This window comes from Apteryx rowi, unplaced genomic scaffold (assembly GCF_003343035.1).
Source record: "Apteryx rowi isolate R43461 unplaced genomic scaffold, aptRow1 scaffold_297, whole genome shotgun sequence".
NCBI classification, from domain to species: Eukaryota; Metazoa; Chordata; class Aves; order Apterygiformes; family Apterygidae; genus Apteryx; species Apteryx rowi.
This window is the reverse complement of record NW_020449385.1, coordinates 1,009,548-1,034,871: the sequence shown is the minus strand read 5'-3', so window position 1 is coordinate 1,034,871 and position 25,324 is coordinate 1,009,548. Positions and strand designations below refer to the sequence as shown.

The following is a 25,324-nucleotide window of genomic DNA, read 5'->3' as shown; positions in this document are numbered from 1 at the left end:
GGCAGCGGCTCTGCGCCCAGGGGACCTTTCTCCCGAAATCAGCGGGGCCGTTTGCGGGCTGCCGGCCGGGGACGCTGAGACGGGGCGGCAGCAGGGCTCGGGGAGGCKGTCACTGCAGGTGGGGCTGGCAGCGGGAGAGGAGTAACGGGCGGGGGCGGCCCCGGCCGGGCGGGGCGCCGCTGGAAAAGGCCACGGAGGAGGGTAGGGGCCAGCTGAGCGGGGGGAGCAGCGAGGGTGGGAAGGGGCTTCAGCAGTGGCAGGGGGTGATAAATATCCCACCTATCGGGGCAGTTGTTAGGTCCAGTGAAGAACCTGCAGTGGGGACTGCCGTCGTTTTTCGGTGAGGAAAGCTGTGAGGGAGGCAGTGATTAATGTTGCAACTTGTCTCTATGTGCTGATCCCTTCGGTCAGGTGTTGTAGAGGCCCTCCCCCCCTCAGATACGTGTACTCCTTATTTTCCAGATTATAGTTTGTCATAAGCAAGGAGCGCATGTCAGCGTTGACTTTCCCTTCCCATGGGTTTAAGGCAGCTTTTTAATAAATGTGTTAGTACTGTCATATGTTTTAATCCAGTCTGAATGAAAATCCTGGGTATGTCATAGTATTTCATGAATCATGCACTTATATGAAACTTCCTAAAACTCGTAGTGCATTAACTGCTAACTTTTTAGATTTCYGTTGACATGTAGTATTGGTGATTCTTGGAATTTCCATTTTGAAACAGAGGCAAGCTGATCTTTAGAGCTCATAAATGTTATAGCATAGGCATCTGTAAAGCAATAAAGAACACATTTGTATGAAAGAAAAATAGCTAAGTGCTCTTGGTGTTTGACTACAAATTGCTTACACTTTAGCCATGTGTTAAAATACTGCTGTTCACAAATGGTACAGATATTTCAATCTTGTTTTTTGAGGTTTTTCTCATAACTTACATTTACACTTATTAAATTGCCCCGATTGATGTGGATATTGAGATCGATAATGCTGAAGCCATGATGGTGTATCTGGCATCTAACATTGAAATTCTGGGGATTACTTGCTGTTATAGAAATGCTCTGTTGGAAAATATCTATAAAAATGCCTTTCATGTTACAGGTTTGTAAACAAGCATGAGGCAGTCTACCCTAGATGTGTGAGAGACATCTGTCAGGTCTTGAATAGCATCTGTTAACTCCAGTAGGGTACGGTCATCCTATTTTTTTCTTCCATAATGAGAAGATTTTCTGATTCAGGGTTCCTTCTGCCTCATTTTGTCTTACCCTGTTGATTCCTGGAACAGAAGACTCCTGGAGTGATGTCTACATATATGTTTAGTGGTATATGAGCTTGCTGTTTCATCCCTCTTCTGGTTTTCGGGGGGGGGGGGGTTGTTTTCTTTTTTTTTTTTAATGATAGCACATCACATATTAAAGTTTTGGGATCCTTTGTCTTAGACTTTTTTAAAAATAATCCTCTTTCTTCACAGATGTGACACTTACTCTGTTGAGTTCCTTTTTTTTACTTAGGTGGCGCACAGCTTCTTGTGATGTATATATGATCATCACTAATGTTACTAGGTCAGTTCCATAGCATACGCTAGTTATGTGGTGAACCAGACTGGGGAGTTGATCTGAATAGAGACAATTTTGTGTGTCTGCCTTGCTGAATTCATTTTCATTTGGGTCCGTTCTCTGATCTGGCCCACTATGCAGCCTCATGATCACCAGTGCAAGCATAAAGCATGGAATAAAAGTATCTATCTGTCAGAGCAAAGGCGTCCTGTTTGGCAGCCTGCTCTTAGATTGTCATAAAGTGATGGTCAAACTGCTGTCTGTGCATTAAAAGATTTTTGTCTGATAGCTGCAGGTGTGCCATCGGCACATTGCACAGCCAGAAGGTAGTGAACAGGGCAAAACAAGTTTTTCCCTCCCGAGGAAGTCAGCCTGCGGGTCAGGGTTGGGGCCTGGCCAGGGGTCGGCCCTGGCCGAGGGCTCCCTGCAGCGCAGCCCAGTCTGTGAGTGCCCTGTCTGGSGTCACCAAAAGAAGGGGGCAGCCAAACCCCAAGGATGGTGGAGACTCTTGGGGCCCCTGCAGTGGAATCCTTCATTTTCCACGTTGTCTGCACACTCTGCTGGTAGGTTTCTAGGTTAAAGACATCTCAGTCCACACATTTTCCACTGAGCAAAAAAAACCTCTCCGAATTAATGGAGAAGTCTTCAACCTATTTCTTACAACATATGGCCTGTATTTATATCATCAAGGCTTGTGCAGTAAATTAACTTGCTAGCTGTAGCAGTAGGATTAATTGCAATGTTGAAATTAATAAGCAAGAGTGGATGTGCATCCATTATGTGTTTATTCTGTTTTTAACTCGCCACTTGTTTTTGATTCCTATTTAAGAAGGTGCCTTATTACTTGTGGTCATGTGCAAACTGATTTCTTTTATGGCAGAGATGATATGGCTGATGTTCCTGCTTTAGATGCTGTGGAATTAGACCATTTACAGAAAGATGATGTTGTAATTGTATTATTATTTATTGGTCAATTGAGGACATGTTTTTAGTGTCAGTTACTTACATAGCGAGGCAGGGGGACTTCTCCCTTCACTTCTTATGTGTAGTCTGTGTACACCGAGAGACTACCACCCAGCTTCCAATTTGTAGCTCTTCGTGAGAAACCAGGTTACTTGTGTTCAGATAATACTCCATATAGAAATATTTACTCCTTCTAATTGATGCTCCTTGAAAGCAAAGTGTGTGTGTGTGTATATATATATATATATATTTTTTGATTCTTTTCCTCATCACCACAAAAAGTAATAAACTCCTGTATGTTATCTGCTTACTACAAAAACGCTTCATGTCTCTTTGATTGGCCTGTATGTGTATTTTGTGGTAAGATTCCGCTGCTGTCTTCTCCAAAAACATACTGTGTGGCCACAGAGGAAGTATAAGATGGAGAAATAGGTAAATTTTTAAAGCTAACTTTAACCTAGAATGACTAGGAGCAGCCTAGGGAGACTGGACTATGAAGAGAAAGAGGCCCCTCTGAACTGCCTACTAACGAAGGTTTTTCTCTGTTTCTTAGAGGAGAGTCCAAGGTATATACAAAGTTTGGTTAATGTTACTTTAGGAGATTAAGATGTAGACACCCTTAATCTAACAATTCTCTTGCTTTTGTTGTTGTTGTTCCTCTAGTGTGTAAATACATCAAAAGCTTAAGCCAAAATTCCAGTTAAGATCTGAGAGACTGGACATAGTTTTTATGACTATTGTAGCAGTACAGAAAAAGTAAAAAGAAAGAAAGAAAAGGCCTTGTCCATTCTAGAACTTCCCCTTCAGGGAAGGTTCTTTCCCCTGGATGAGACTTGAGCTGTAGGGTTTTAGAAGGTAATGTCCGTGAATAGGTAGAGCAATGAGCAGATTGATTTTGAGTGAGAATGTATCACAACATAATAGCATGACAACAGCATGTAATAGCTAATCACTTTTGGATTCTAGATCATCCTGAGACAACTGGCTTTGAAGAGAGAGAAACAGAAATCCAGGATAATAGTGGTATCAAAATTAGCAAAGCGCCACCATGCCTTTTTCAGTTAATTGCTAGATATTAAGGAAATGGGAGGATTGCTTTGAGTTCATGAGGAGTGCTTTGAGTTCTGATACTGAAGAAGGTGTTACGTTTTCCTTACATTAAGTGGCAAAGATAACTAAAACTGCCTTGTGTTCACTGTGAGATGTTATTGCATGCTGGCCRTGTTGTGTTTTGATCAAACTTGAAGTTTGATAGGGCTTTCAGTGGACTGTGCATCCAGTTAAATTTGCAATCAACTTTAGTTTAAGTAAGTAAGTTATTTAAGAGCGTAGATATTTCTTTAAATTCTTTGGAAATATCCACAACTTCATGGTCTTTAGGCAAATAGCTGTAGACAATATCTTCAACTTTCCTCAATTCCCTGTTAGTTTTCAAATAGTTCCATGAATCTTCTAGATATTCTTAAAAAAAACCCAAAAAACTTTCTGTATAAAAAATAAGGCTTTATAATACCTATGTGGGAACAATCTCTTGAGGTGGACAGCTCTATAACAACACTATGATACATTGCTAAAACTTAGCAAGAAATTAAACGTATTTATTTCAGCCATTCTTTTCTCACTGGTGGAAGTGCTGAATTACTGATGTGAAGCATAGTAGTGCCAATTAAAATTCATTTGGCTTATTTTCCTCTGTTCCAACCCTTTTTTTCTAAAAAGGCTTATCAATTCAGTGGTAATTAAGAGAATGCAGATGTACTCCCTCATCTAACTGCATCTGTTTACAAAATGGTATTTGGCAGGGGGAAGTGGTCCCGTGCTCTGCCAGGATTGCTTTTGCTGGACTTGTGACTGCTGCTCTCCTCTGAGGCCGGAGTCGGAGACGCTGCAGTTGCCCAGACCGAGGGGCGAAGGAGCCCATTGGTTCCTAAGGGCGCTCCGGAGCTGATACCACCAGATGTGTCCTGCCGTGTGCTGAGGCAGCGTGGCCCACAGCACCCAGGGAGGGCAGCGTGCAGTGGGGGCTCGTGGCAGTAGGGAAAGCAGCGAGGTGTCACCGACTGGCAGTCAGTTCTAGAGGCATTGGTTCAATTCTTTTCCCCCAGCGACTGTGCAAAGCAACATCACCCAATGCCACAAAGTCGTAATCGTCTTTTTTCATGGCAGCAGTGTTGGGGTTGCCTTCAAAGCTGATTGGATCCTCTTCCTCAGGAGCTGATGCAGAAAGAAGGTTTGGGGGTTGTTTTCCCCTCGGTATTGGACTAGTGTGCTTTAGCTCTAGTGTGTTTGTGCCTCTTCATTTAAGAACACTTGCCTTAAGATGCCTGCAAAGCACCGGGAAATGAGAGCTCTTTAATGATATGACTGTGAAGAGAAAAACACATCAAAGGAGGAAGGAAGATTTGCTTGTCGTGCCTTGCCTCACGAGCGAAAATGGACAATGTTCCATCATTTTTCCCCCTGTGTGAATCTAAATCTGGTTCAGTACCATAATGTCAGCTGAATCAAAATGTATAATTCAACTTTCAGCCTTGGCTGTGTGCTCTAATTCTGCAGTGAATTACAGTTTACAATTTCTGGCTCTGCTGCTACCATCAGCATAACTTTGGAAAAGCTGCTGGGAGCCAAATCTCAAAGGACACTTGTCACTGCAGCTTCTAGCTCACAGGTATCTTTGTTGCTTGATGGCATTTTCAGTCTTTATTTTAGCTTTGCTGTATCAGGGATTCCTCATGAGTAAGACTTTATTAGTGAGTCTCACCTCAGCATAGGCTCCCTTCTCCCACCCCAGAGACAGGACAGTGCTTTGTACTTCTAGCCCTGCAAATGCAGCCACAGCCTTAGCTATATTAATGCGCCCAGTTAAATAACTGAGCTTGTGGATAAGATCCTCATTTGCTGCCTATATCCTCTGCTCTTTCATTACTTTCTAGCCCCGGGGAGCCTGGTCACCAGGGTGCACCACTCTTCCCCTTTGGATTCTTGCTGCAATCTGCTACACTAGCTTGTTGCATAGGACAGCAGGAGCGGTGCTTTTCTTCTTTTTCTCTTCTTCATCTCTCTCCCTTTCTCCCAATAATCCTAGGAAGAGGACTTGGAAATCACCAGACTCTTTTGTCGGTGCTATCAGTGAGTATCACGTCAGTAGAGTGGATTTTGTCATCGGACAATAATCCAATGAGACCCTTTCCAAAGAGGTTGTGAAGTGCTGCTGTATAATGTAATGGAAACTTGGTGGGGATTTCACTGCATGGAGACCTGGGAAAAGAGGTTTCTAACCTGGCTGGGAGGGACTGTTACTAAGGTGCGCAGGCCCAGTGCCACCGGGGATTTCCAGCTGTGAACTGTTTCCTGGAATGAATTTAACCTGGGTGAGACACTTAGTTTTTGGAGTGAAAGAGGAAAGAAGCCTTGTTTATAATTTGAGAGCTCGGATGTTCCCTGAGATACAGGGTTCTTGCTGTTAGTGCTGTGTTTTGTGAGCAGTGCAGGCCTGCAGGTGTACCAGGTGCTTTAGGAGCATTCATAGTGGTGCAGTTCCCCAGGGGCCAGAAGAACATGTATTTTCTGAGTCCTGCTTGATCATGGACAGACCCAGAAGTTGTTCTAGGCATCTAGAGAATTATTTAATTAAACAGACAGTTGATGATAGGTAAGTTTAGGCAGCCAGTTAGACTGAGACTGAAAAACCTAACAAACATCCATATTTTGTCCTGTCTGTGACAGCGGCTACTAAGTTATGCCTGTGCAAGTGTGGAATAAACATAGAGTATTCAATTCTTAATTCCTTTTTTGGCTCTCATCCTTTGAGTCCTCAGAAAATGAGGATTATAGGGTTTATACAGTTCATGCATAGAGTACCAGAATTAACCAATAATATGAGTTTGTCTTTATGGTAGAGAGACTTAACTAAAAAGCTGATGACTTGCGATCCATAATTGTAGCTGGGCTTTTTGTGTTTTGCTGGTACCTTCCTGTCTACTGTCAGACTATGGATCTAGACAGATATTAATCTGATTATTATTCTCATTTTCATGTTGCAAAACAGGAGTGATTGATAGTTATTTAAAGAATATAGGGCTGTTAAACAGTGCTATTAAAATGTGGAAAGCTTTTACAAAGAGAAATATTTTGAACTCATAGTATTCTCATAAGACCGAGAGAAGAGGAGTCAACTGCTGTTCTGGCACCACTGCTTATTATACTAACCTGATGAAAGATTCAAAGTCTATACTGATAGGACAAAGATTGGGAAATATCATGCAAGGGCATACAGAGGCTGTTCAGGGTCACCCACAGTGTCAGTATGTGAGTGCCGCCTAAATATCTCGCAGGGGCAGGGTACTGCATTAATGCCCTGAGCTGGTTGGTTGTTGAAGTAGGGAGTCAGGGCTAAAACAGAGCTAAGAAGCGTCTGTGCTTACTTAGAAGGGTGGAAGCTTTGAAGGCACTTAGACCAAGGATGTTTTTTGCTTTAAAACATTGGCTCTTTTTTCCTTTTTAATCAATATGTACTCCATCATCAATCTTGATATATCGGTGACCTGGAAGAGAGCAGAGCTGGGTAGCATGTTGTGATTTTACATTTGAAGACAAGTAAAAGTCTGCTATAACTGACAGAGTGCCTTGATTTGTGGACTTTCACCATTGAAATGTAAGCGCTTCCCAGTTCCTTTTGGCTTGGGATTTTTCCTTTACAGTTATTTTTGGCTGTTTTTTGCTGTTGGAAAATGATAGCTGTATAGACTGAGGGTGGGTGGGAAAAGTAATGATAATTTTCCCCATGTATTGACTTGTTAAAGCAAAATGCTGTTACTATAGCTGAGATTTTTTTCATATTTTGAGTAAAAATCAGAGAGGAACTGCTGCAAGCTCCTCAATACTAGATTTAGCCACAGAGGGGTGCTGTTTATCCAAGTATTAGGGCTCCAAGTCTTCACTGTGCAGAGAAAGTGAATTGCTCAAATTTATTGAGTTAGTTAGGGAAAGTGTTTCCCAGTTTGCTGATTTATTCAGAATTGGGGAAAGCCTACAGGGGTTTTGCCTGTGGGTTTATGTTGCAGAAGAGACCAAATCAGAATTTTCGCAAGGAGGCTCCAGTTTAAAAAAAACCAAGCAAGTGCAGTTCAATCCATTTTCTGAAGCTCTCTGGCCCCCCAGCCTGCTGACTTCAGCTTTATTCAATTTTAATTGTTCTAACAATTGCATTATATTGATTTTTGCATGCATTTAATCAATACAATGGTACTAACTCAGCGTATGGTGGGCCTCATTTTCATTCCAAGTAATGGGAACCACAGGTTAACACTCATGGCCAGTGCTTAGGTCCCAGATCTGCACATCTGAATTTAAGTTCTGTCTAACAGTGGGGCCTCTTCCTGTGTGCTGCTTGCTGTAGCACAAACTTTTGCTTCACGTTTGAGCTGCGGTGAGTTACCCTTCTGGTGCCTTCCTCTAGACCATTGGGTTCATCTGCTTTGAAGAAAAGAGCCCTCCTTTATCCCTCTTTTCATCCCTTCCTCACACATGCATAAAGTCTGAATTTGTCATTAGCTTTCTGAACAACTATGCTATTTTAAATGTAGCTGCAGTGTTTTATTTTCTTGAATCTTTTTTTTCTGCTCATGGTATTACAAAGTACCAAGATGTTCCAGTCTGTTATGACTTTTGGTTAGTTTAGCTGAAGCATTAAGGCATTATTCTACTGATGATATTTTCTTAAGATCTGTTGATCTTTTTTTTCCCTAGAATTGGAGACTGAGACTTCTCCACAAAATAGGATTTGACAGGCAGTTAAATGCGAGCTGGTGGTTAGACTGACTTTAGAAGCTCACATGAAGGAATTTCCACGTTGCTGGTTTAGAATGAGACACAAGTGAATATTCCTTGAAATAATTACTGTTGTCCTAGTAGAGTCCTAGTTTATACAGCAGAACAGCAATTTCCCTGCAGTCCCATAAACTGAGTCGTACCCGTTTTATGCAGAACGTTGCGTAGTTTTTAGGGATTGTTTTTCTTCATTCTTCATTGCTGAAATTGTTAATGATGTTAGCAGATTTTTTTGCTGGTACCTTGACTGCTAAAGGACAGGATATACCAGGTGGATGGGCTACACAGAGCTGAAGGTACTGTAAGTCCTTTCACCTTCCAGAAATCCAACAAAGAGCCATGAAAGCAGAACACCAAAGAGCATTTTGGTCTCATCTGATTCCAGCTTCTGTGCATGCCCTTCTTAAAAGGCAGTGAGCCATCCTCCCTAGCTTCTGTCTTCCTGCCATCAAACAGATTGGTGTCCTCTGCCCACTGAATATTGTCTTCCATGAAAAGTAACTAACTCCAGAAAGGGCCAGTGAATGATACCGTGTTAGACAGAAACTGCTGCAGGATACTCCTGTCCCTGGGGGGGCACTTGCTTCCCAGCCATTTCCTTCTCATGAAGCCAAAATGCCACAAGTGACTTCATTCTGCCACAGACTCATACCAGAAAAGCCCAAGAAACTGTCCAGAATATCTAATACTTTTTTTGTCCCTCGGGGAATACTTTATTAGACCCAGAACTATAAAATGGACAGCCTGYACCTCTTCCCTAGAGGTATTTCTGGGGTAGGGGAGGAGGTTACACCCCCCTGCTTCCCTGGGCCAATGTCTTTGGGCTTTTTGTTTAGGACACCAGAAATATCCCCTTTCTGCCTTGCTTAGGGCAAGTAAATGAACTATTTATTTCCCATAGCTTGCAAGAGTCTTACTCAGACTCCAGGACAGACTCTTTCACCTCCTATAAATACTCTGTGGCAAGCAGGCCACATGGCTCCCTTTACCACAGTGCTATATAGAAATCCCACTCACTTCCCTCTGTCACACAAAGAATACGTGACTACTGTGTGCTTACAGCTTCAGGAGAGACTGAGGGTGCCCCCTTGATACCATATTATCCAGTGTTACTGGTGCTCTGCTGGCAGCTGGGGCTCCTGACTCAAACATTTGTGCCACCATAGGCAGTTTTCCCCAGTTTGTTAATTCTCTTGTATGGCAGTGGCCAAGCTCCGGTACGTAGCGCTGCTAACCAACCTGCACAGCGAGGGCTCCATCCAGACCTGCTTATTGTTACATTGGCTTAATCCAGGTTTCCATAGTCATGAAATAAACCCTAACGGTGCTTTGACTGGGTGGAACTTTATATCCTGTTCTGATATCATCTCATGCTTTGTTTAACCAAAATCTCTAAGTTTTGTTGAAGTAGAGCTAGTGCAAAGTAAACTAATTTTGTATGACACATTTCTCCACTGTAGGCATTTACTTTTTAAAACAGGCCAGAAACTTTTCAGGCTTTTAAAGTCTATTTATTAGAGTTGGCAGAATGGAATTGTACATTTGGAGCACCAAAATAATTAGCAAAATTAATGGTAATTATTTCTCTTCCTTGTTTTTATTTTGTATTCCCAGTATCTTCCAGGTCTGGAAGAGTTGAGTTGATGCACAGTAGTCATGCCCTGATGCTCTAAAAAAAAGAAAAAAAATTTTTTAATTACCAGCTATGAGCTCCCTGTTTTCCAGGGTAGCCCTTCTTCAGAGGATTTTAAGCTACATTTTTGATTTCTCTGGGCTTTTTATTCAAAATGGACCTTCCCTAATGGTCTAGGCCTCAGTCTTCTTTTCAAGCTGCTATTGAAAAGCTTTAGAGCTTGAGACCTTACTATGCCTTGTGTTCTTCATTTATCCTACAAAGCTGTCCTTCCAGCAGGCTGTAATATTTTCAACCCTATCTAGAACTTTCATGTAACATTTCACATAAATTTTGCCAAAACTTTTTTTAAATTTTATTTTAACCTTATAATAAGAAGAAGTCTGTCATCTCTATTATTCTGACTCATCACAGCTGCTTGTGCCTCCCTAACTTTTCAACAGTCCTACAGGCTTGGGACATCGTGTAAAATCATTCAAGGGTAAGCAAAGTACAATTAAAAATTGTATCTTAAGACTTAAAGGTAGCCATGTCAGAGTCCTCAGCCAGTGTTTTCAATGCCTGTGAAAAGTGTGACTACACTGTAAAGTTGGCAAGTAGACATCTCAAGGAGAAAGCAGCAAAACTGTGCTCTACATATACTTACCAGATACAGAAATTTCATTAGAAATAGGTAACTTTTGTCAAGATTTTGTTTGAACTAAATTTTGTAAATTACAGTTAGAACTGGTTTTTTTAAAGAAGCTCTTTTACTCTCTTTTAAAGTCATTGGGCCTAGGATTTCTTTCCCCTTCTCCTTGGGGAGAACCACTTTCTTCCTCTCTTAGAAAACTGAAAATTGTATGTCATAAAGCCCACAATAGCTTGTATTGTTTTGCCTCTGGAGCTTAAATTTTAACATTTAATTGGTGTTTGAGAGCAAACTTTTCACAAGCAAAAACTGAGAATATTCTAAAGAAGGCAGAGGTTATCTGAAATAAAGCAAGGGAATGGCTCACATTTTGGAAGCAAAAGTCTAAGCTACATAGGTGTTGCCTTGTGTTGTTCAAAGGGAAATATTTTTAAAGCAGAAATCTTTTCTGTCCTCACAGACACTTAAACCACTGATGATGATTAGTATCTCAGATTAAATTTCTGCTTATATCCTCAAAGGAATCAATTTTAATATAAAGACCTACTGGGGGGGGGGAAGGCAGTATGAAAACTTAATGGTTACTGCTAGTTATCTTCCTAAGTTTTTATCTTAGGGAGAAACAGGTCCTGGCATGTCAGTAGCTTAACCGCTAACTTTATTTTGCATGCAAAGAGACTTGTTTGCCTGGTTACTCAGAAGGAAATTGCATATAAGCAAAAGCTGAACATTTCATTGTCTTGCATGGCTCTAAAAGTACCTGAATTTTAAGAACAAAGGAAATAATTGAGAAAGCTCCTCTCTTCAAGACCCCTATCTTTAGCTTCTGCTGGTGGCAGCAAAAACCCAGCAATCTGACAGCAGTAGAGACATTGTTTACAGAATGCTAGCTGCAAAAGTGGTCACTTAGTCTAAATTGCTTATTTAACCCTTATCTTTTGTTGCATACAATATTCCTTGTAGCATAAGTGTTTTAATTATAATATACAACTCTTTATTCTTTTAAATGGATTCTGATAAAAATCTGCTGCTGTAAATTGGGAGCAGTGCTACTGAGTCATGCAAGTGGATTTGCTTTGTTAGGTAGCATCTATTAATGTTTTCTTGTAACTGAAGGGTTCATTTTTACCTAGCTTTAGCTCAGATGAATATACTGAGTCACTCAGGCTCGCCTTACTGTTAATAGAGAGAAATGCACTTTAAGGAATCTACATCTAAAAACAGTGAAGTTCTTGTTTGGGCCTATACAGAACAGCATTACAAAGGTATGGGTGTAGTATAAACAGCAGCAGCTGCTACTACATCCGATTATTTCCAAACTGAAACAGTATAGACATTTTTCCAGCATTTTGCTATCCAGCAAAACTTCCAGTGGTGACATCTCAATACTTTGTGCAACTGTGAACACAAGCTCTAGGTCTTAAATGCTATAACACCACACACTGTTGAGGAGCCATGTTTCATTTGCAGTGAAGTTTCCATTAATACAGGCCCTATGCACAGTAGATTTTGGCCTGAAGGCTGCCACTGCAAAGTGGATTCATGCATGTGCAAGTTCAGAAAATGCCTGGAGACAAACAGAATTACAGTAGACAGATCTTGAAAAAAAGCAGTATTTATTTTAAGTACAACCCAAAGTTGTATCCGTAAGAAATGCACAAGGTATCTTGTTTCTTCCACAAGTCTTGGCTGTGTGCATTTCAGTTCAACTTAAAAATGCATTCAGGTTTACAAATGTACAAACAGCACAGAAAGTGTATTACAGTCTTAACAGAATGCTCTTACATTCAGCCATTTTGCTCTTAAGGTTTTGTGGKTTTTTTTTGTTTTTTTTTTTAAACATTCTTAGAACCTGTGTTAACAAAGACAGCCTTATTTTAAAAAAATACTCTGCATTTTAGCACAAAGTGCTTTATTTGTTTTAAAATTAGATCTTGGAGCATAATACTGGAAAAAATTTAAAAACCAAAACCGGTACTTTGATAAAAGTATTGCATGCCAGGACCATTTTATAGTTCAAATTGTTTCCTAAATAAAAAGTGGCAGATGGTAAAATATGAAACCAGTGAAATTGTTCAGATTTACAGGCTTCAGCTGTAGTTTGATTTGTGACCAGACCCAGACTTTTTCAAGCTTATCTGCAATCTCACACTACCATATTGCAAGATAGACTTTAAAAGGAGCAAGTGATGAAAGCATGACTGGGGCGGGGGGGAAGCAATGACCAGCAACAGCCTGAAAATGATGTTTCAAAAATTAGCATTCAGAATTGTATCATGACCTGGATAAAAGTTCTTTCCTTTTGCTTAATTTCAGTTTTCATGAGGGTAGTGTGAATTAGACCAAGGATCCGAGCTTCTTCTTCCAATTGTGGGGCTCCAAATTCTCCAAGGATTGTAGGTCTGTCCCATGTCTTCAGCAGGATTGGCAACAGTGGCAGCAGTCGATGGAGGAGGCGGCGGAGGCGGTGGCGGCGAGGAGTTTTCACTGCCCATGAGATCAATCCCTGACAATGCATTTGCTGGAGTGGCGAAGGGGAGGGCACTGTTGAGATTACTTGACCAAATGGAACTGCTGAATGGAGTGGTGGACCACAGGCCACTTGGGTTGCCAAGGATCGACTGCAGTAAAGACAGAGAGCTGCATAAGTAGCAGTTGAAGTAACCTGTATTTTCACCTTGTTGTTTACAGCCTCCAGCAATCTGTAAGAAGTACTGAATGTTTGGTATCTAAGCAAAAGCCAGCCCACTGTGGAACCCCTTCCATCTTCATTACAGCATACGTATTTGAGCTTCCTTTAGAGCTTGCCCAGAGGAACCACACTACTATTGAACACCAGATGTGTGCAGTAACTGAATCAGCTGCAGAGAGTGTACATTACAGGCTTTTAGGCTGTTTTCATTTGAGCTTATACATTTCCATACCATTACTAATTTAGGCACTACTGTTATTCAAGCTTCAACACATATGGGCCAACAAGCTCAAGCTTAATTAAGCTAGCTAGAATGAGGCAGATAAACATGGATCATGTCTGGATAAAGACAACAAAACTCAAGTTGTAATGGAAGGTGGCAAGTGAAGTCCCCTTGATCCTTTTTTGGCAGTTTGCAATTGTCTCCTTACATTCAGACATATCTGTTACAAAGCTGTACATTTTGGATGAACCTACCTGTGTTCAGCCCCACTCTATCTCCACATATTCCCAACACTTTTTTCCTACCCAAAAGTTCTCCAGATGAAGGGGGAGGGGATAGGAGAACTAGCTATTTGTCATGGATTTCCAGTAAGTCTGCCTTGGCTCTCAAGACATCCAGAAGTCTCTGACAAATGGCCATGGTGCAGATGCAGGTGTACTGCAACACACATCACAAATGCATTTGGGATGCACAGGACAGTTACAGCAAACCTAGGGAATGCATGCAGAAATGAACAGGGCCCAGTTTCCATAAACCGTTTTATTAAAGCCCAAACAGTGGCAAGCAGCAAGTGATCAGAGGAATCTAATAAACTGTGCTGTGGGAAGCGATACCCAGAAGCAGCCAAAGATCAGGATGAGGAAGGTTAGCATAACTTTCATGCTAACATTAGCAGAGAACCTGGTACATGTAGGCTTAACACACTACGTACCTCAGGGCCAATAGTTTCAATGCACATATGCTGTAAATTCAATTTATAAATACACAGTAAACTTGATACATCCAAAAGGCAAAGGACTGGCTAAGCATGTGCTGCAAGGTATGCACATCCTTATGTTTGGTTTTACTGGGTGGAGCTAGAGGATCCCTTCCCAAGATCTCAGCCCTCAGATAATACACACTAACTAGTAACAGGTTAACCAGTATCAGCGTACTCTGCATCTGAAAATTAAAGTAAAAATCTCTTTGGAAAAGAGGGTGAATTCTGAAAATGTCTTAATTTCAGGTTAATAATTTTTTTTTTTTTCCTGGAATGAAGATGTGTTCAACCTAGTCATATCTGAAGCTGGTTGAACACTTAACAAAAGGTCCTCGTAGGATTTGATATAGAGGGTTAGATGGAAATTTTGATCATACTAAAGGGTTACCAAGGCCACATCATTAGGTCTCTCCAATGTCACTATGATGTTGAATTAAACTAGGGTTACAGTTTATAATTGGGTAATATAACTAAATGGTTACATTTAAGCTATGCAAGCATTAGACTACTGAGCCTACAGCAGGAAACACTCATTTTGCTGCTCAGGCACCAACCCTAGAACACTAAATCCACTTTATTCCCTACTACTCGCAGAAGAGCCAGGAACTATTCCTGCATGCCCCAAAAGCATTTTGGAGGATCCGGCAGAAAGGCAATTGCTCATACAGTAGAAGCAGCAGCCAGGAAAGGAGAGGCAGAGAAAAGGACCTTAGATTAGACAGCTCCTCCTTTTCAAGGCTGGTGGAGAGAGGTACAAGTAGACCTGCAGGCAGCACGACATGCAGGGATACGGAGGAAAGAGGAGTAAGGGATTACGGTTAGAAAGAAACTTGAGAAGAAGTAGTACCAATGCAGAAAGGGCTTAAGGGGAGACAGAACCCAGAAGTTAAATGATACTTAGTGCAGAAGCAGAGAGCTTTGCAGATAAAATGGGAAAGCAAGAGGAGTAAGGATGATGATTGAAATTAACTCCCCAGAAACCTTCCTATAAGAGAGTGCAATACAGAAGCCACTACGTAACCGCTGTTTGCAAGAACAGCTTCAGCTCTTTTGCCAACAAGTGAGGGAAAGTACAGGGCCCAGCCTGGTACCTGCTCTCTTATCTAGTATCTTTATGTAGTAAAGAGGTTCAATGGCAGAAACAGCAAAGTTTTCCTGATCACCATAAGCACTTGAAAAATCACTGCCTTAAAAAAGCTTTGAACATTTTAGTCTTCCTTTGCTGCTTCTTGTTTATTAAGCAATCTTCTCTTGGAATAAGGTCCTAAAATGCTATTTTGCAAAATCTAGGTATTTGAAGGGATAGACTGACAATTATTCTGTACCATCTGTCTGGCTTGTGTCTCTGTGTTCCCTGAAGCACACTTCTGGGTATTTTTCAGAAGTGGCCAGTAAATAGATTAAAGCTAGAGAGATTGTGCTGGTTGTCCTGAATCCCTCCTCCTATCACACGATAAGAAATCTGTCTTCCATGTGACCAAAAAGCAAATATCACTCCTTACATAATTTCAGTGAGGTTACAGCTATAGTTGTAATCACATGACAAGGGACCAGCGAGTGCATGTCTATAAGAGGCTGTGGCCTACTTAGACTTCCCCTTTCCCCCATTCTGAACTGACACCAGGTGAAGTAAACACTGCCTCTTCCTCAGTACAAAAACATTTTCAGAAGACAAGATGAAGAATGATTTCAGCTGGCACTGAGGACAGCTGATGAGGTGTAAGTTTCATTCTGACAGGGAAGCACAAGGATGAGTGAGCAGTGCAATAATCTGCGTAAAAGTTGTTTTTTCTTCTTTCGCTATACTCAAGATCTCAATCAAATTAGTAGTCAGTTTAAAGGCTTTACTTTATGCTAACTCCTTTAGTGTTTTTTCTAAGTTGAAAAGAATACATCTCATGCCTCAATTTTTTTTAAGACAAGGCTTTTGGACTTTATCTTAATTTACAGTGGTTGCAACACTGGACTCAGCAAGCAGAATCAAAATCTGCGAATAATCATTTTGGCTATTTTGCAACTGTCTGTCAAGCTGGAAGTGACAGAGGTAGTGTTCAGCCACAGCACAGGAGCAGAAGGGCTTTTTCCACAATCCTTAAGCATGTGGAAATGAAACACACTCTTGTAAATGCTGTAAGATGCTCTCATGAGAAATATTTTATGTGAAGCAATTTACATGGATCCATCATCTGCAAGGGAGTGGACTAATTGGACTAATCACTCTTTGTCCAATAGCCATTTCAAGTTAACTACACAGAATGATGAATACATGTAACCTCCCTTTTCCTCAATCATTCTGTTGACTTTTTTCACTCAATTTTAAAAACCCTCTAAATGAAGGTACATGGCAGATATGGAACAGGTTAATAACAGTAAGAGAACACTGTATTTGGACTGAATACTTACTGCAGTTGTATGAGTTGGGGAACTCGAACTGGTTGGCCAGGAGGGTACAGAATCTGTAACTGAAGGGTCCCAGATGGATGATGGAACATTATTAAATTCACTCCAGTTTCTCTGAACATCCTGCCCATAAGGAGATCGAGCTAAACCAAGTTTACTAAAAACCTCTAAAAATAAAATAAAATAACGTCTGAGTATTTTACACTTCCTTTTTTTGTAAGAACAACAGTCTAATATTTTTCAGTGTATTTTGAGTATTTTTTCTAAAAGAACTGACATTAGAAAAGGTCACACAGTAACGCAGATTTCATGTGCCCTATATCAGATGGGGCTACAAAGTTAGAATCACAATTATAGTGGAGGAAAAAATATTATATACTTATTGTGCATCGTTCAGCATCAACCTATGGAATTTGTTCTGTTCCTGGTACTATACAATAGGCAAATAGTCAGGGACCCTGGCACAAGCACAGCAATACTGAAAACCCCGTCTGTTCCTCATAACAAGTTAACTGCAGCTGGAACGAGTGGCTGTGCCGAAGCAGCCTCTCATAAGCACAACTTGCTCACTTACCTTGCAGCACTCCCTTCCCAGGTACCTCCCGGTGAGGGACGTGGCACCGCCTGTGCCCCGGCCCACCAGACCCCCACAGCTGCTATAGAGAAGGACGGGCAGCACTGGCACTTGTGGCTCGCCTGGGCCTCGCGCACAGAAGTGATCCTGGGCGTCTTAGGACAGTCCCTGATAGTCGTCGGTGCCAAGTGCTTCAGACGAAGGTGAAACAACCCCACAATGGGGGTGGGGTGTTCACAGTTTGCAGACCTCCAGCATTTCTCAGTAGAGGTGCAATCCTTTTTAGAAATGCCACATATGATGGTTGTTTTGCTTGCTAATCTTTTGCAGACACCTTAAAACCATACTGTGCAATCCCAAGCATACACAGATCTACAGTAAGTACGTAGGGCATCCATAGCCTGCCTGCATCAAGGTCTCATCTTAATCCCCAGTTACTGAAAGTTTAACTAAGTATTTAAATACAGGAACTAATGGCTAGTTTTAATGTGGATCAGTTCATCATGCAGCCATCAAAAACACTGCAGCTTCACGCAAGAGGAAAGCAGCATGAGGGATGGGCCATTGCCTCTTTCAGAGAGCGGTGGCTTTAGGCAAGCGCAAAGTGTTCAGGAAACCACAGCCTTAGTGGCATGCTTTTGAGACCTACTGTAAAGCTTCCTGAGAAAGCGTTCTGAAATCAAGAAACTTCAAAACAGATATTTCCAGCACAACAAACAATTAAGTTTCCACTAATTCTCACTGGGCTGAAGCACAGAATACACCAGCAAATTTTTAATATGCTGTGCTACATGGTCATACTTTTTGGGGAAGAGAGATGGGGACAGTGCCTATGTTTAAATGTGGAATGAAAACACACCATTCCTTTTCCTGTATTTGAATACTGAAAATATTTGGAAAACAAGAACTCACCTCCAGTTAAGTTAAAAGAATGTCCAAATGCAGAGAACGAATTGAGAGGTGTGAAGTCAGGACTGCTAGGATTGCTGATAGGACTCCACAAACCTGAACTAAATATTACGGAGCAGTGGGAAAGAGCAATAAACAACTCATTAACACAATATTACCAGTGATAATAACTTAGCGCTACATATATAAACAATTCAGACAGATACCTCATAGCTGAAAGAGTAATAGGCAGAAAACGAAACATTTAAAATATTTAACTGCAATCAAGCATTGGGGCATTAAGTTATTATTGTTTGACTAAAAGATTTCAGTATATATAGAAATACTCCTTTCCTGTGTATCTATCTACTTTGGAGCAACACATAGCTCTAAATAAAAAGTTCTTTAATCTGTAGGATGAGCTCCACACACCTGAAAGTAGCTCTTTTGCTCAGTTTTTCCAGGAAACTTATAGGGCCCAAGATGTAGCACAGTGTTTTCGACCAGCAGAAAAAAATTAGCATCAGAAGTGCTCAGAGGCCATACAAATCCTTACACTGTAGTTTGTGGGCAAGTTTCTTGAAAATACAGATGAGTTAACTGGAATCAGTGATAAACATTTACAAAAACAAACCAAAAATCCACCCACAAAGCTTGCTCAGAAAAGCAATTCCTTTACATACTGAAACTTGCACAAGTCTAGTTCCTATTTCAGGACAGTTACCAGATGCCCACTGAGTTTTACAACTGAACTGACACAGACACACACTCCAGAAATATGTCAAAAAAGAAAGTGTGCTTTGGGGAATATGATTTAGTGTGGTTATACTCTGCTTCTACTCATAAGACAAAGAAAGTGGAGCTATCATTCTAATCTCAGTGTTAAATCTGTGAGTGAAGGACACTGCTGTACAGCCAGAAATTCTGCCTATAAGCTACTTCAAGTGACCTTGGTATAAGCTCCTCAAAATACTGAAAGAGGCAAGCTAATTTCTTGTTGTTTGGACACATGGAAACAAGAGATTGTTGAGTTACAGGGAATGAGAAGGGAAATAAACCTCATCATATTCCAGATACCCTTCCTTCTACTTTCAAGTGACTTGTAAGTTCTGAATTTTTTTGTGAGGTGAGTGATGCTATGCCAGGACTTTAAAACCCAGACTTTCTAGGGACCCAAATGAACTCTTTTAGTACCCTGACAAATGTCATTAATGGCTTACACTCCTTCTTCTAGGAGCTCAGGTATTTGCAAGAGGTACAAAAATTACCTGTCAGAGCCATCACTGTCAACAACTGTGTAGGAAATGCTGATATTGCTGGAAACATCTGTCTTAGTTGGTGAAACCTTTGCTAAGCCACTGCCACCTGCAACAACATACATAAAATGAGTAAAAGTATAAAACCAGAACATTCAGGGAACATTCAGTAGTATTTAGTACTCCAAACTGGTTCCATTACCTGGGCTCTTGTCATAACCAGCAGCTACAGCAGCGAAAGTGGGGTTACCATTCCAGCCTGGAAGAGAAGCTGCCTTTGCCAGCTTGTGTTTGGTACCATTAGGCTGCTTGCTTTTTGTTTCACTAAAAAAAAGAAAAAAGAAAAAAAAGAAAAAAGAAAAAAAAGAAAAAAGAAAAAAAAGAAAAAAGAAAAAAAAGAAAAAAGAAAAAAAAGAAAAAAGAAAAAAAAGAAGTAAGATTTTGGACTTTAGCACTCTGATAAAAAAGGCAGTAATTTAAGCTAGCATTCTTGGATAAAATGAAAATGGTAACAACAGTTCCACATGTCCTGTAAGCACACATTTCTCCAATTCACCAAGTTGTAAGAAACCCCAGGAAAACATAAATAGCATGGTAAGACATGCACAGTAATATCCACATAAAGCAGTTTCCATGGGAAGAGGAAATGTGTAAAGGGAGATGCACCATACAAAGCACACAAATATCCTGTGCCTGTGAAATCAGTAGGAGGTGCAGATTTGGACTCACTTGCTGCAGCTGCTGTTCACAATGCTGCTGTAAGTGCCTCCTCGCGGCCCAAAAGCTAAAGATGCAGGAGGAGGAGGAGATGGAGAGGCAGGCGTTGGCGAGGGCTGTCGTTGCTTCAGGAAAGCATCTGCGTTCAGGGTTTGTAGAGAAAGTTTATAGAGGTTGTCTGTAGCTATAAAAGGAAGCACAAAATATCTTCCTATAGTGTTTACTTTATAACAAAGGCTGCTCAAACTCTGCATCCTTTCTGTTCAAATCGAGGAGGGATTACAAGGGCTATTCCCAGTTATCAAAAGAAGAGGTGGGTCCTCCACTATACTCACCTGTTGTTATTCAGGTTTACTACCTGTTTTCAAATTGCATTTCAATGAAAGCACCAAGATAAACTGATGTGTATGGAAGACAGAAAGAATGACACTTTTAACACTTTTTGAGTGAGCCCTGTGGAGAGGGATGACTTAATGTTTACATACAACCAACAGGAAGGTGATTCAGTTTCCATACAGGGGACTTGTAATGCAAACAAAAAGCTTATAGTAGTGTACTAACCATCGCACTAGGGTGTTTTCAGTGTTGCCTCTCAAGGACAGATCATTTGACTAGTTTCAACTCTAGCTGCAGCAGACTTAACCAAGCAAAATGCCTATTTGCTGTAGAAAATACGTATTGTTTTCAAGCAGTAATTCACACTTTCTCAGTTTCCTCAGCAACTGCTGAATCCTGATCATCACTGGACAACTACGGAAAAACCCATGTTCTGCTCATATTGTTTTCAAACCACTCAAATTCTACCAGACACTATCAATATGGGGCCTATAACAGAAAATGGGAGCACAACTACGCAGTGAAGAGAGGACCAGATGATCTATAAACAAATCAAGCCTGTCTATGGATATTCATGGCAGAAGACTAACTCTGTCATCCTCTAATGATTACTTACAGCTGCCGGTTTTGTGAAGTGGCACCGAGTCCCACTCGGGTGGTGGAGAATCCTTTTCCCCTTCTGAGCTGCTGGTGTTTCCTAGCTCCTGTCCAGAACCACTGGGGAGAAATTTTGCTAATACTGATGGCCTGCTCTCCATTAACTTATTGTTTGGACCTATTAAAACAAAAACCAAACCAAGTCCAAGGACGGTAAGGTGAACAGCTCTCTTCTCAAACAAGACTTAGAATTAAGCAAAATTAACCAAAGGGGTTACAAACAAATAGAAAATAACACCCCAGAAAATTATGGAAAATTGCCTTACGCTACCTCTTGTTTTTGGGAGGTTTCTTGATTTGGACCCATTCGTCAAAAGGTGCTGTGTAGATATTTTAGATGGAAAGGTTTTGCGCTGCTTGCTTTCCATTGGGGGAGTATAAGACAATTCCAAAGAACTAAATGAAAACAGACATCAATTTATTTTTTTTGCTCTCTGAAGCGCTGAAGAAGAGTTTTACATATATATGCCACATGGTCTTACACAAGCCTGGTCTCCTGTGGCTTTCTTATGTCAAGTATAAGCTCATCTTCAATAAGCTCATATTCATAAGCGTAGTTCTGCTGTCATCTCATATTTCTCCTATATGCAGCTCCACCCTTGCAACCTTCCTAACCCCTGGCTTGTATCCCGTCCACACATTTATTACAGCTCACTCACCTTCCAGGAGTAGCTTTCATCCGAGCGCTCCAGGATTACAAAACCTAACTGATTATAGAGCCAAGCAAGAGATAGCAACTGCCCTTTTTCCAGGATCTCCCCATTTTCTTATTAGATCACATGCCCCTGATATGCTATTGCCATGAATGTATAGCATCATTGCTTAAGAAATGACATAAAACTATTCAAACCCACCACCAAATTCATTTGCCTATATATACTTCTTTTTCCTCCAGCTATTTGATTCCCTCTCTCAAACAGTGAGCTTTCTAGGGGAAGAATTATTTCATCTATTTCTTGCAGAAGAATTCCAATCCAGCTCTCACTGGGGCCTTTGAATACTGTGACATGTAACAAACCTATGATTTAGAAGATAAAGGAAAGAGGATAATGGTAAGAAGAAATAAAATAATAAGCAGACTTTATCAGGCAAAGTTTTCAGAAATATTTTGAAGAAAAGCACTGTATACTAAACACTCAATCTAAAGCATGGTTACTCTAGTATTAATTACAGAAACCGGGAAAACACAAGCCCATACACCCCACTTGAGCCTTACAGAGTTTACTCTTTGTGGCACTCAGATCAGTGCTTTCAGAATGAACTGCATAAAGTAAGACAAAGGTTCTTTGTTTTCCCCTTTTCTGTAAACTACAATCAACCATCTGTCAGTAATGGAAAGGGCAGCAGCCTTCTCTAAGAACATATCCAAGACACTGATCTTACACTATGATACAAAAAACAAAACTGCATGGCTGTCATTTCACCAAGGCATCTAATAGCACTGGTGTAATATTGACTTACTGTGTTGCCACTAGAAGCTCCTGTAGAAACATTAACCTTATTTTGTCTGTGATACTTGTTACAAAAAACTTAACGCTGCTTAACCTGATTTTCTTCTTCAGATCTAGTTCTCATTTTATTAACGCACTGCATTCCCATCAAATAATTTCTTATTTACAAGCTTCAGATATTCCCTGATACCCAGAAGGAAGAGGAAGCTGCCTAAGGCTACCTGCTGCTGTTGCCACTAGCTAGATTGGCAGTCACAACAGTTGAATGCACAGATTTTTATCCACCCATCGTCCCTTCAAGCACGATGCCTCCTTTTATTAATAAAACTTTGCTACGCTTACCTGGTTTTCACATCTACAGGGATTTCTTTCTTGATATTTGCTAGCAGTTTTTTACTTTTCTGTTTTACTTGGACTGTTTCATGTTCATTTTTTTCTGGTATAGCTTTTCCCTTTTGTTTTTCAGGCTCCTATAAAAGACATTATAAAAAAAATCAGTTTTTAAGAAAAAAAAAAGAGAAGTCTCTCTTGCATCAAGATATACGTAATATAAATCAGACTGAAGAAAGAAAGTTATTCAAAAACCATGAGTATTTTTGCAGCATAGAAAGTATCTTTTTACTAATCAATGAGGATACCTATAAAACATTGTATCTGATTTTCTAGATACTTCCATTTCTGCTTCTCCAGAAAGCAAATTAATGTGCTTCAGACAAATCAGATGTTCACAAATCCACAGCTTCTCAGGCCATGGCCTCTAAGTCTGCTCAAAAAGATGCCAACTCTGTACTGAGACCAACACTGCTTTTATACAGCAACAACAGATGTAACTTTTACAATTGCATCATCTGTTATATGCAGTCCAGGTCATCTAAAACAGGTTCTCTACTTTCACCAACTTCAGCATTTAAATTATTTTTTTCATACTTCTAAGACTTTCTGAATATGAGTACACAAGGTGATCAAACTAAACACTAACTTTCAAAATGTATTGGATAGATTTCATTTTTTTTCCAGAAAGAATCCCTATTATTTCCAAAATTCAAATTAAAGACATGCCCAAATTTAGGCTTGCTTCTATTTTCTCTCTCCAGTTACCTTTGCTTTGTTTGGTTTCATAGTACATGCTTTAGCACAAAATATGTATGACAACTTGAAAACTACACAAGTGGTTAAGAAGATTTAGTTTATTACCTAGAAGCATGTGGGCCCAAAAAGTAAAATAAAGGTAGGGGTACACAGTTGCATAAGCAAAGTAATTAACTACCTACTGACAAGTTACCACCAGTGAACTAATCCTTACTAACTGATTAAATACATGATTTTAGCATACATCTTAATAATCAGGTAAAAGCAGCATTCACCCCTTGTGTTTTACTCTGCAAATAGAATGGGCCAGGAGCACGCACGGAGGCAATTACCACAACTCTACTGACAACCGGTAACTTGTTCAGCCATAGTCACTCAGGCACTTTCAATTCTGAGACTGCATGATTCAGGCATGATGTTCACACTCCTCTTTTATAGAGGAGGAGTCTGAGAAGTGAAGGGAAAGATTGTGAAAGAGGGTTTTTAATTAACGTTCTTTCTTTGTTAGGGATTAGAGTATACGAAAGCCGAAAAAAGGACTCTGTATTCCAAAAAAAGTGCCGTGCTGCCTTAACGTGTGACCTGCCCCACAGCGACACAAGAGCCTCCATTCATGAGCAGGGCTGTACCTCTTTCAGAAGTGGTTCTGTATCTGGGTTGGAGGTTTCGGTTGTGGTTGAAGAACTGTCATCATCTGCCAGGGAATCCTTCAGTTCATCTTCCTGTTGCTTTCCCTTCCCTCTTCTTTCCTTTTCCTCTCGCTTCTTCTGTGGCTTAGACTTACGCTGAAGTACTTTTCCTTTCCCTAGGGAGATATGGACACTTCAGATCTTCAGCAGCAGTACTCTGAGATTGGCTAATTCACTTCATTGTAGAGGTTAACCTACATGGCTGAACCTCTGAAGTAAGTTTGAGTTTGTCCTCTGTTCTGACACAAATTATTTACAACCACTTCACACCACACATGAACAACAGCATCAAACCTGAAGAACCCTGATCTCCACAGTTACATTTATGCCCACCCCTGAGCCCTACCTCCAGTACCTCTCTATGGACAGTGGACACCTGCCTACAGGTAATTCTATTCTTCTGTATTCCTGGCATTTCTTTTAAACATCTTGGAGTTTAAGTCAACTGTTTCATCACGTAAGACTTTAAGATTTAAACAGGAACTTCAGAAGCTGCTGCAAGCTTTATTATCCCAACAAATGAAGAATGAAACTGCTTAGCATGCTTGTCAATTAAAAAACAGTGTCAGTCAAGAGTAGATGAGAACAGCCATTAACAGTGATCACTAATCGTAATAATCACTAACAAAAAGCCTAAAAATCTCACACCCAAGTATACTTTCTCCCCTCTACATATTTTGTCCTTTCAGATTTTACTATTTTAAGAGGCAAGGCTAAGCTGATTGTAAAATAGTTTGGCTTGACATGCTCAAGTGTTACTGCATCTCAAAGTAGAGAAAAAAATACATTAAACACTCCAGAGTGTTTAATCAGTTTTCCTGAAGCAATCTTCATATGAATAAATAGTGCTTGAACACTGCTGCTACTTGAACAACTGATTCTGTTTTTTTTCCACGCTTTCTCTAGCATACTGCAAGTTCAAAACGTAGAGATCTAAGAACCTTCAATATCAAGCCAAAGGTCCTGGCTCTCAAAAGAGAAGGGTA

General features: G+C 40.5%; 1 protein-coding gene across 4 annotated transcripts in view; it reads right to left on the bottom strand.

Moving 5' to 3' along the window:
- Positions 1 to 9,847: 9,847 nt before the first annotated feature.
- The window catches only part of TMEM131 (transmembrane protein 131), a 107,777-nt gene continuing 92,300 nt past the window's right edge, over positions 9,848 to 25,324 (bottom strand). Inside the window, exons 32-42 of one of the 4 annotated variants that reach the window (XM_026069446.1) lie at positions 24,279 to 24,454; positions 22,903 to 23,030; positions 21,381 to 21,505; positions 21,069 to 21,227; positions 20,129 to 20,300; positions 19,602 to 19,723; positions 19,412 to 19,508; positions 18,168 to 18,265; positions 16,685 to 16,848; positions 12,888 to 13,227; positions 9,848 to 10,011 (exon numbers count right to left, since the gene is read on the bottom strand). In XM_026069446.1, coding sequence (XP_025925231.1) covers positions 12,919 to 13,227; positions 16,685 to 16,848; positions 18,168 to 18,265; positions 19,412 to 19,508; positions 19,602 to 19,723; positions 20,129 to 20,300; positions 21,069 to 21,227; positions 21,381 to 21,505; positions 22,903 to 23,030; positions 24,279 to 24,454 — 1,550 coding nt within the window. In that variant the 3' untranslated portion in view covers positions 9,848 to 10,011; positions 12,888 to 12,918. Of the gene's footprint in view, positions 10,012 to 12,209; positions 13,228 to 16,684; positions 16,849 to 17,255; positions 17,534 to 18,167; positions 18,266 to 19,411; positions 19,509 to 19,601; positions 19,724 to 20,128; positions 20,301 to 21,068; positions 21,228 to 21,380; positions 21,506 to 22,902; positions 23,031 to 24,278; positions 24,455 to 25,324 lie in introns of those variants that run through there. The other 3 variants (XM_026069445.1, XR_003254131.1, XM_026069447.1) reach the window with 3 other exon arrangements.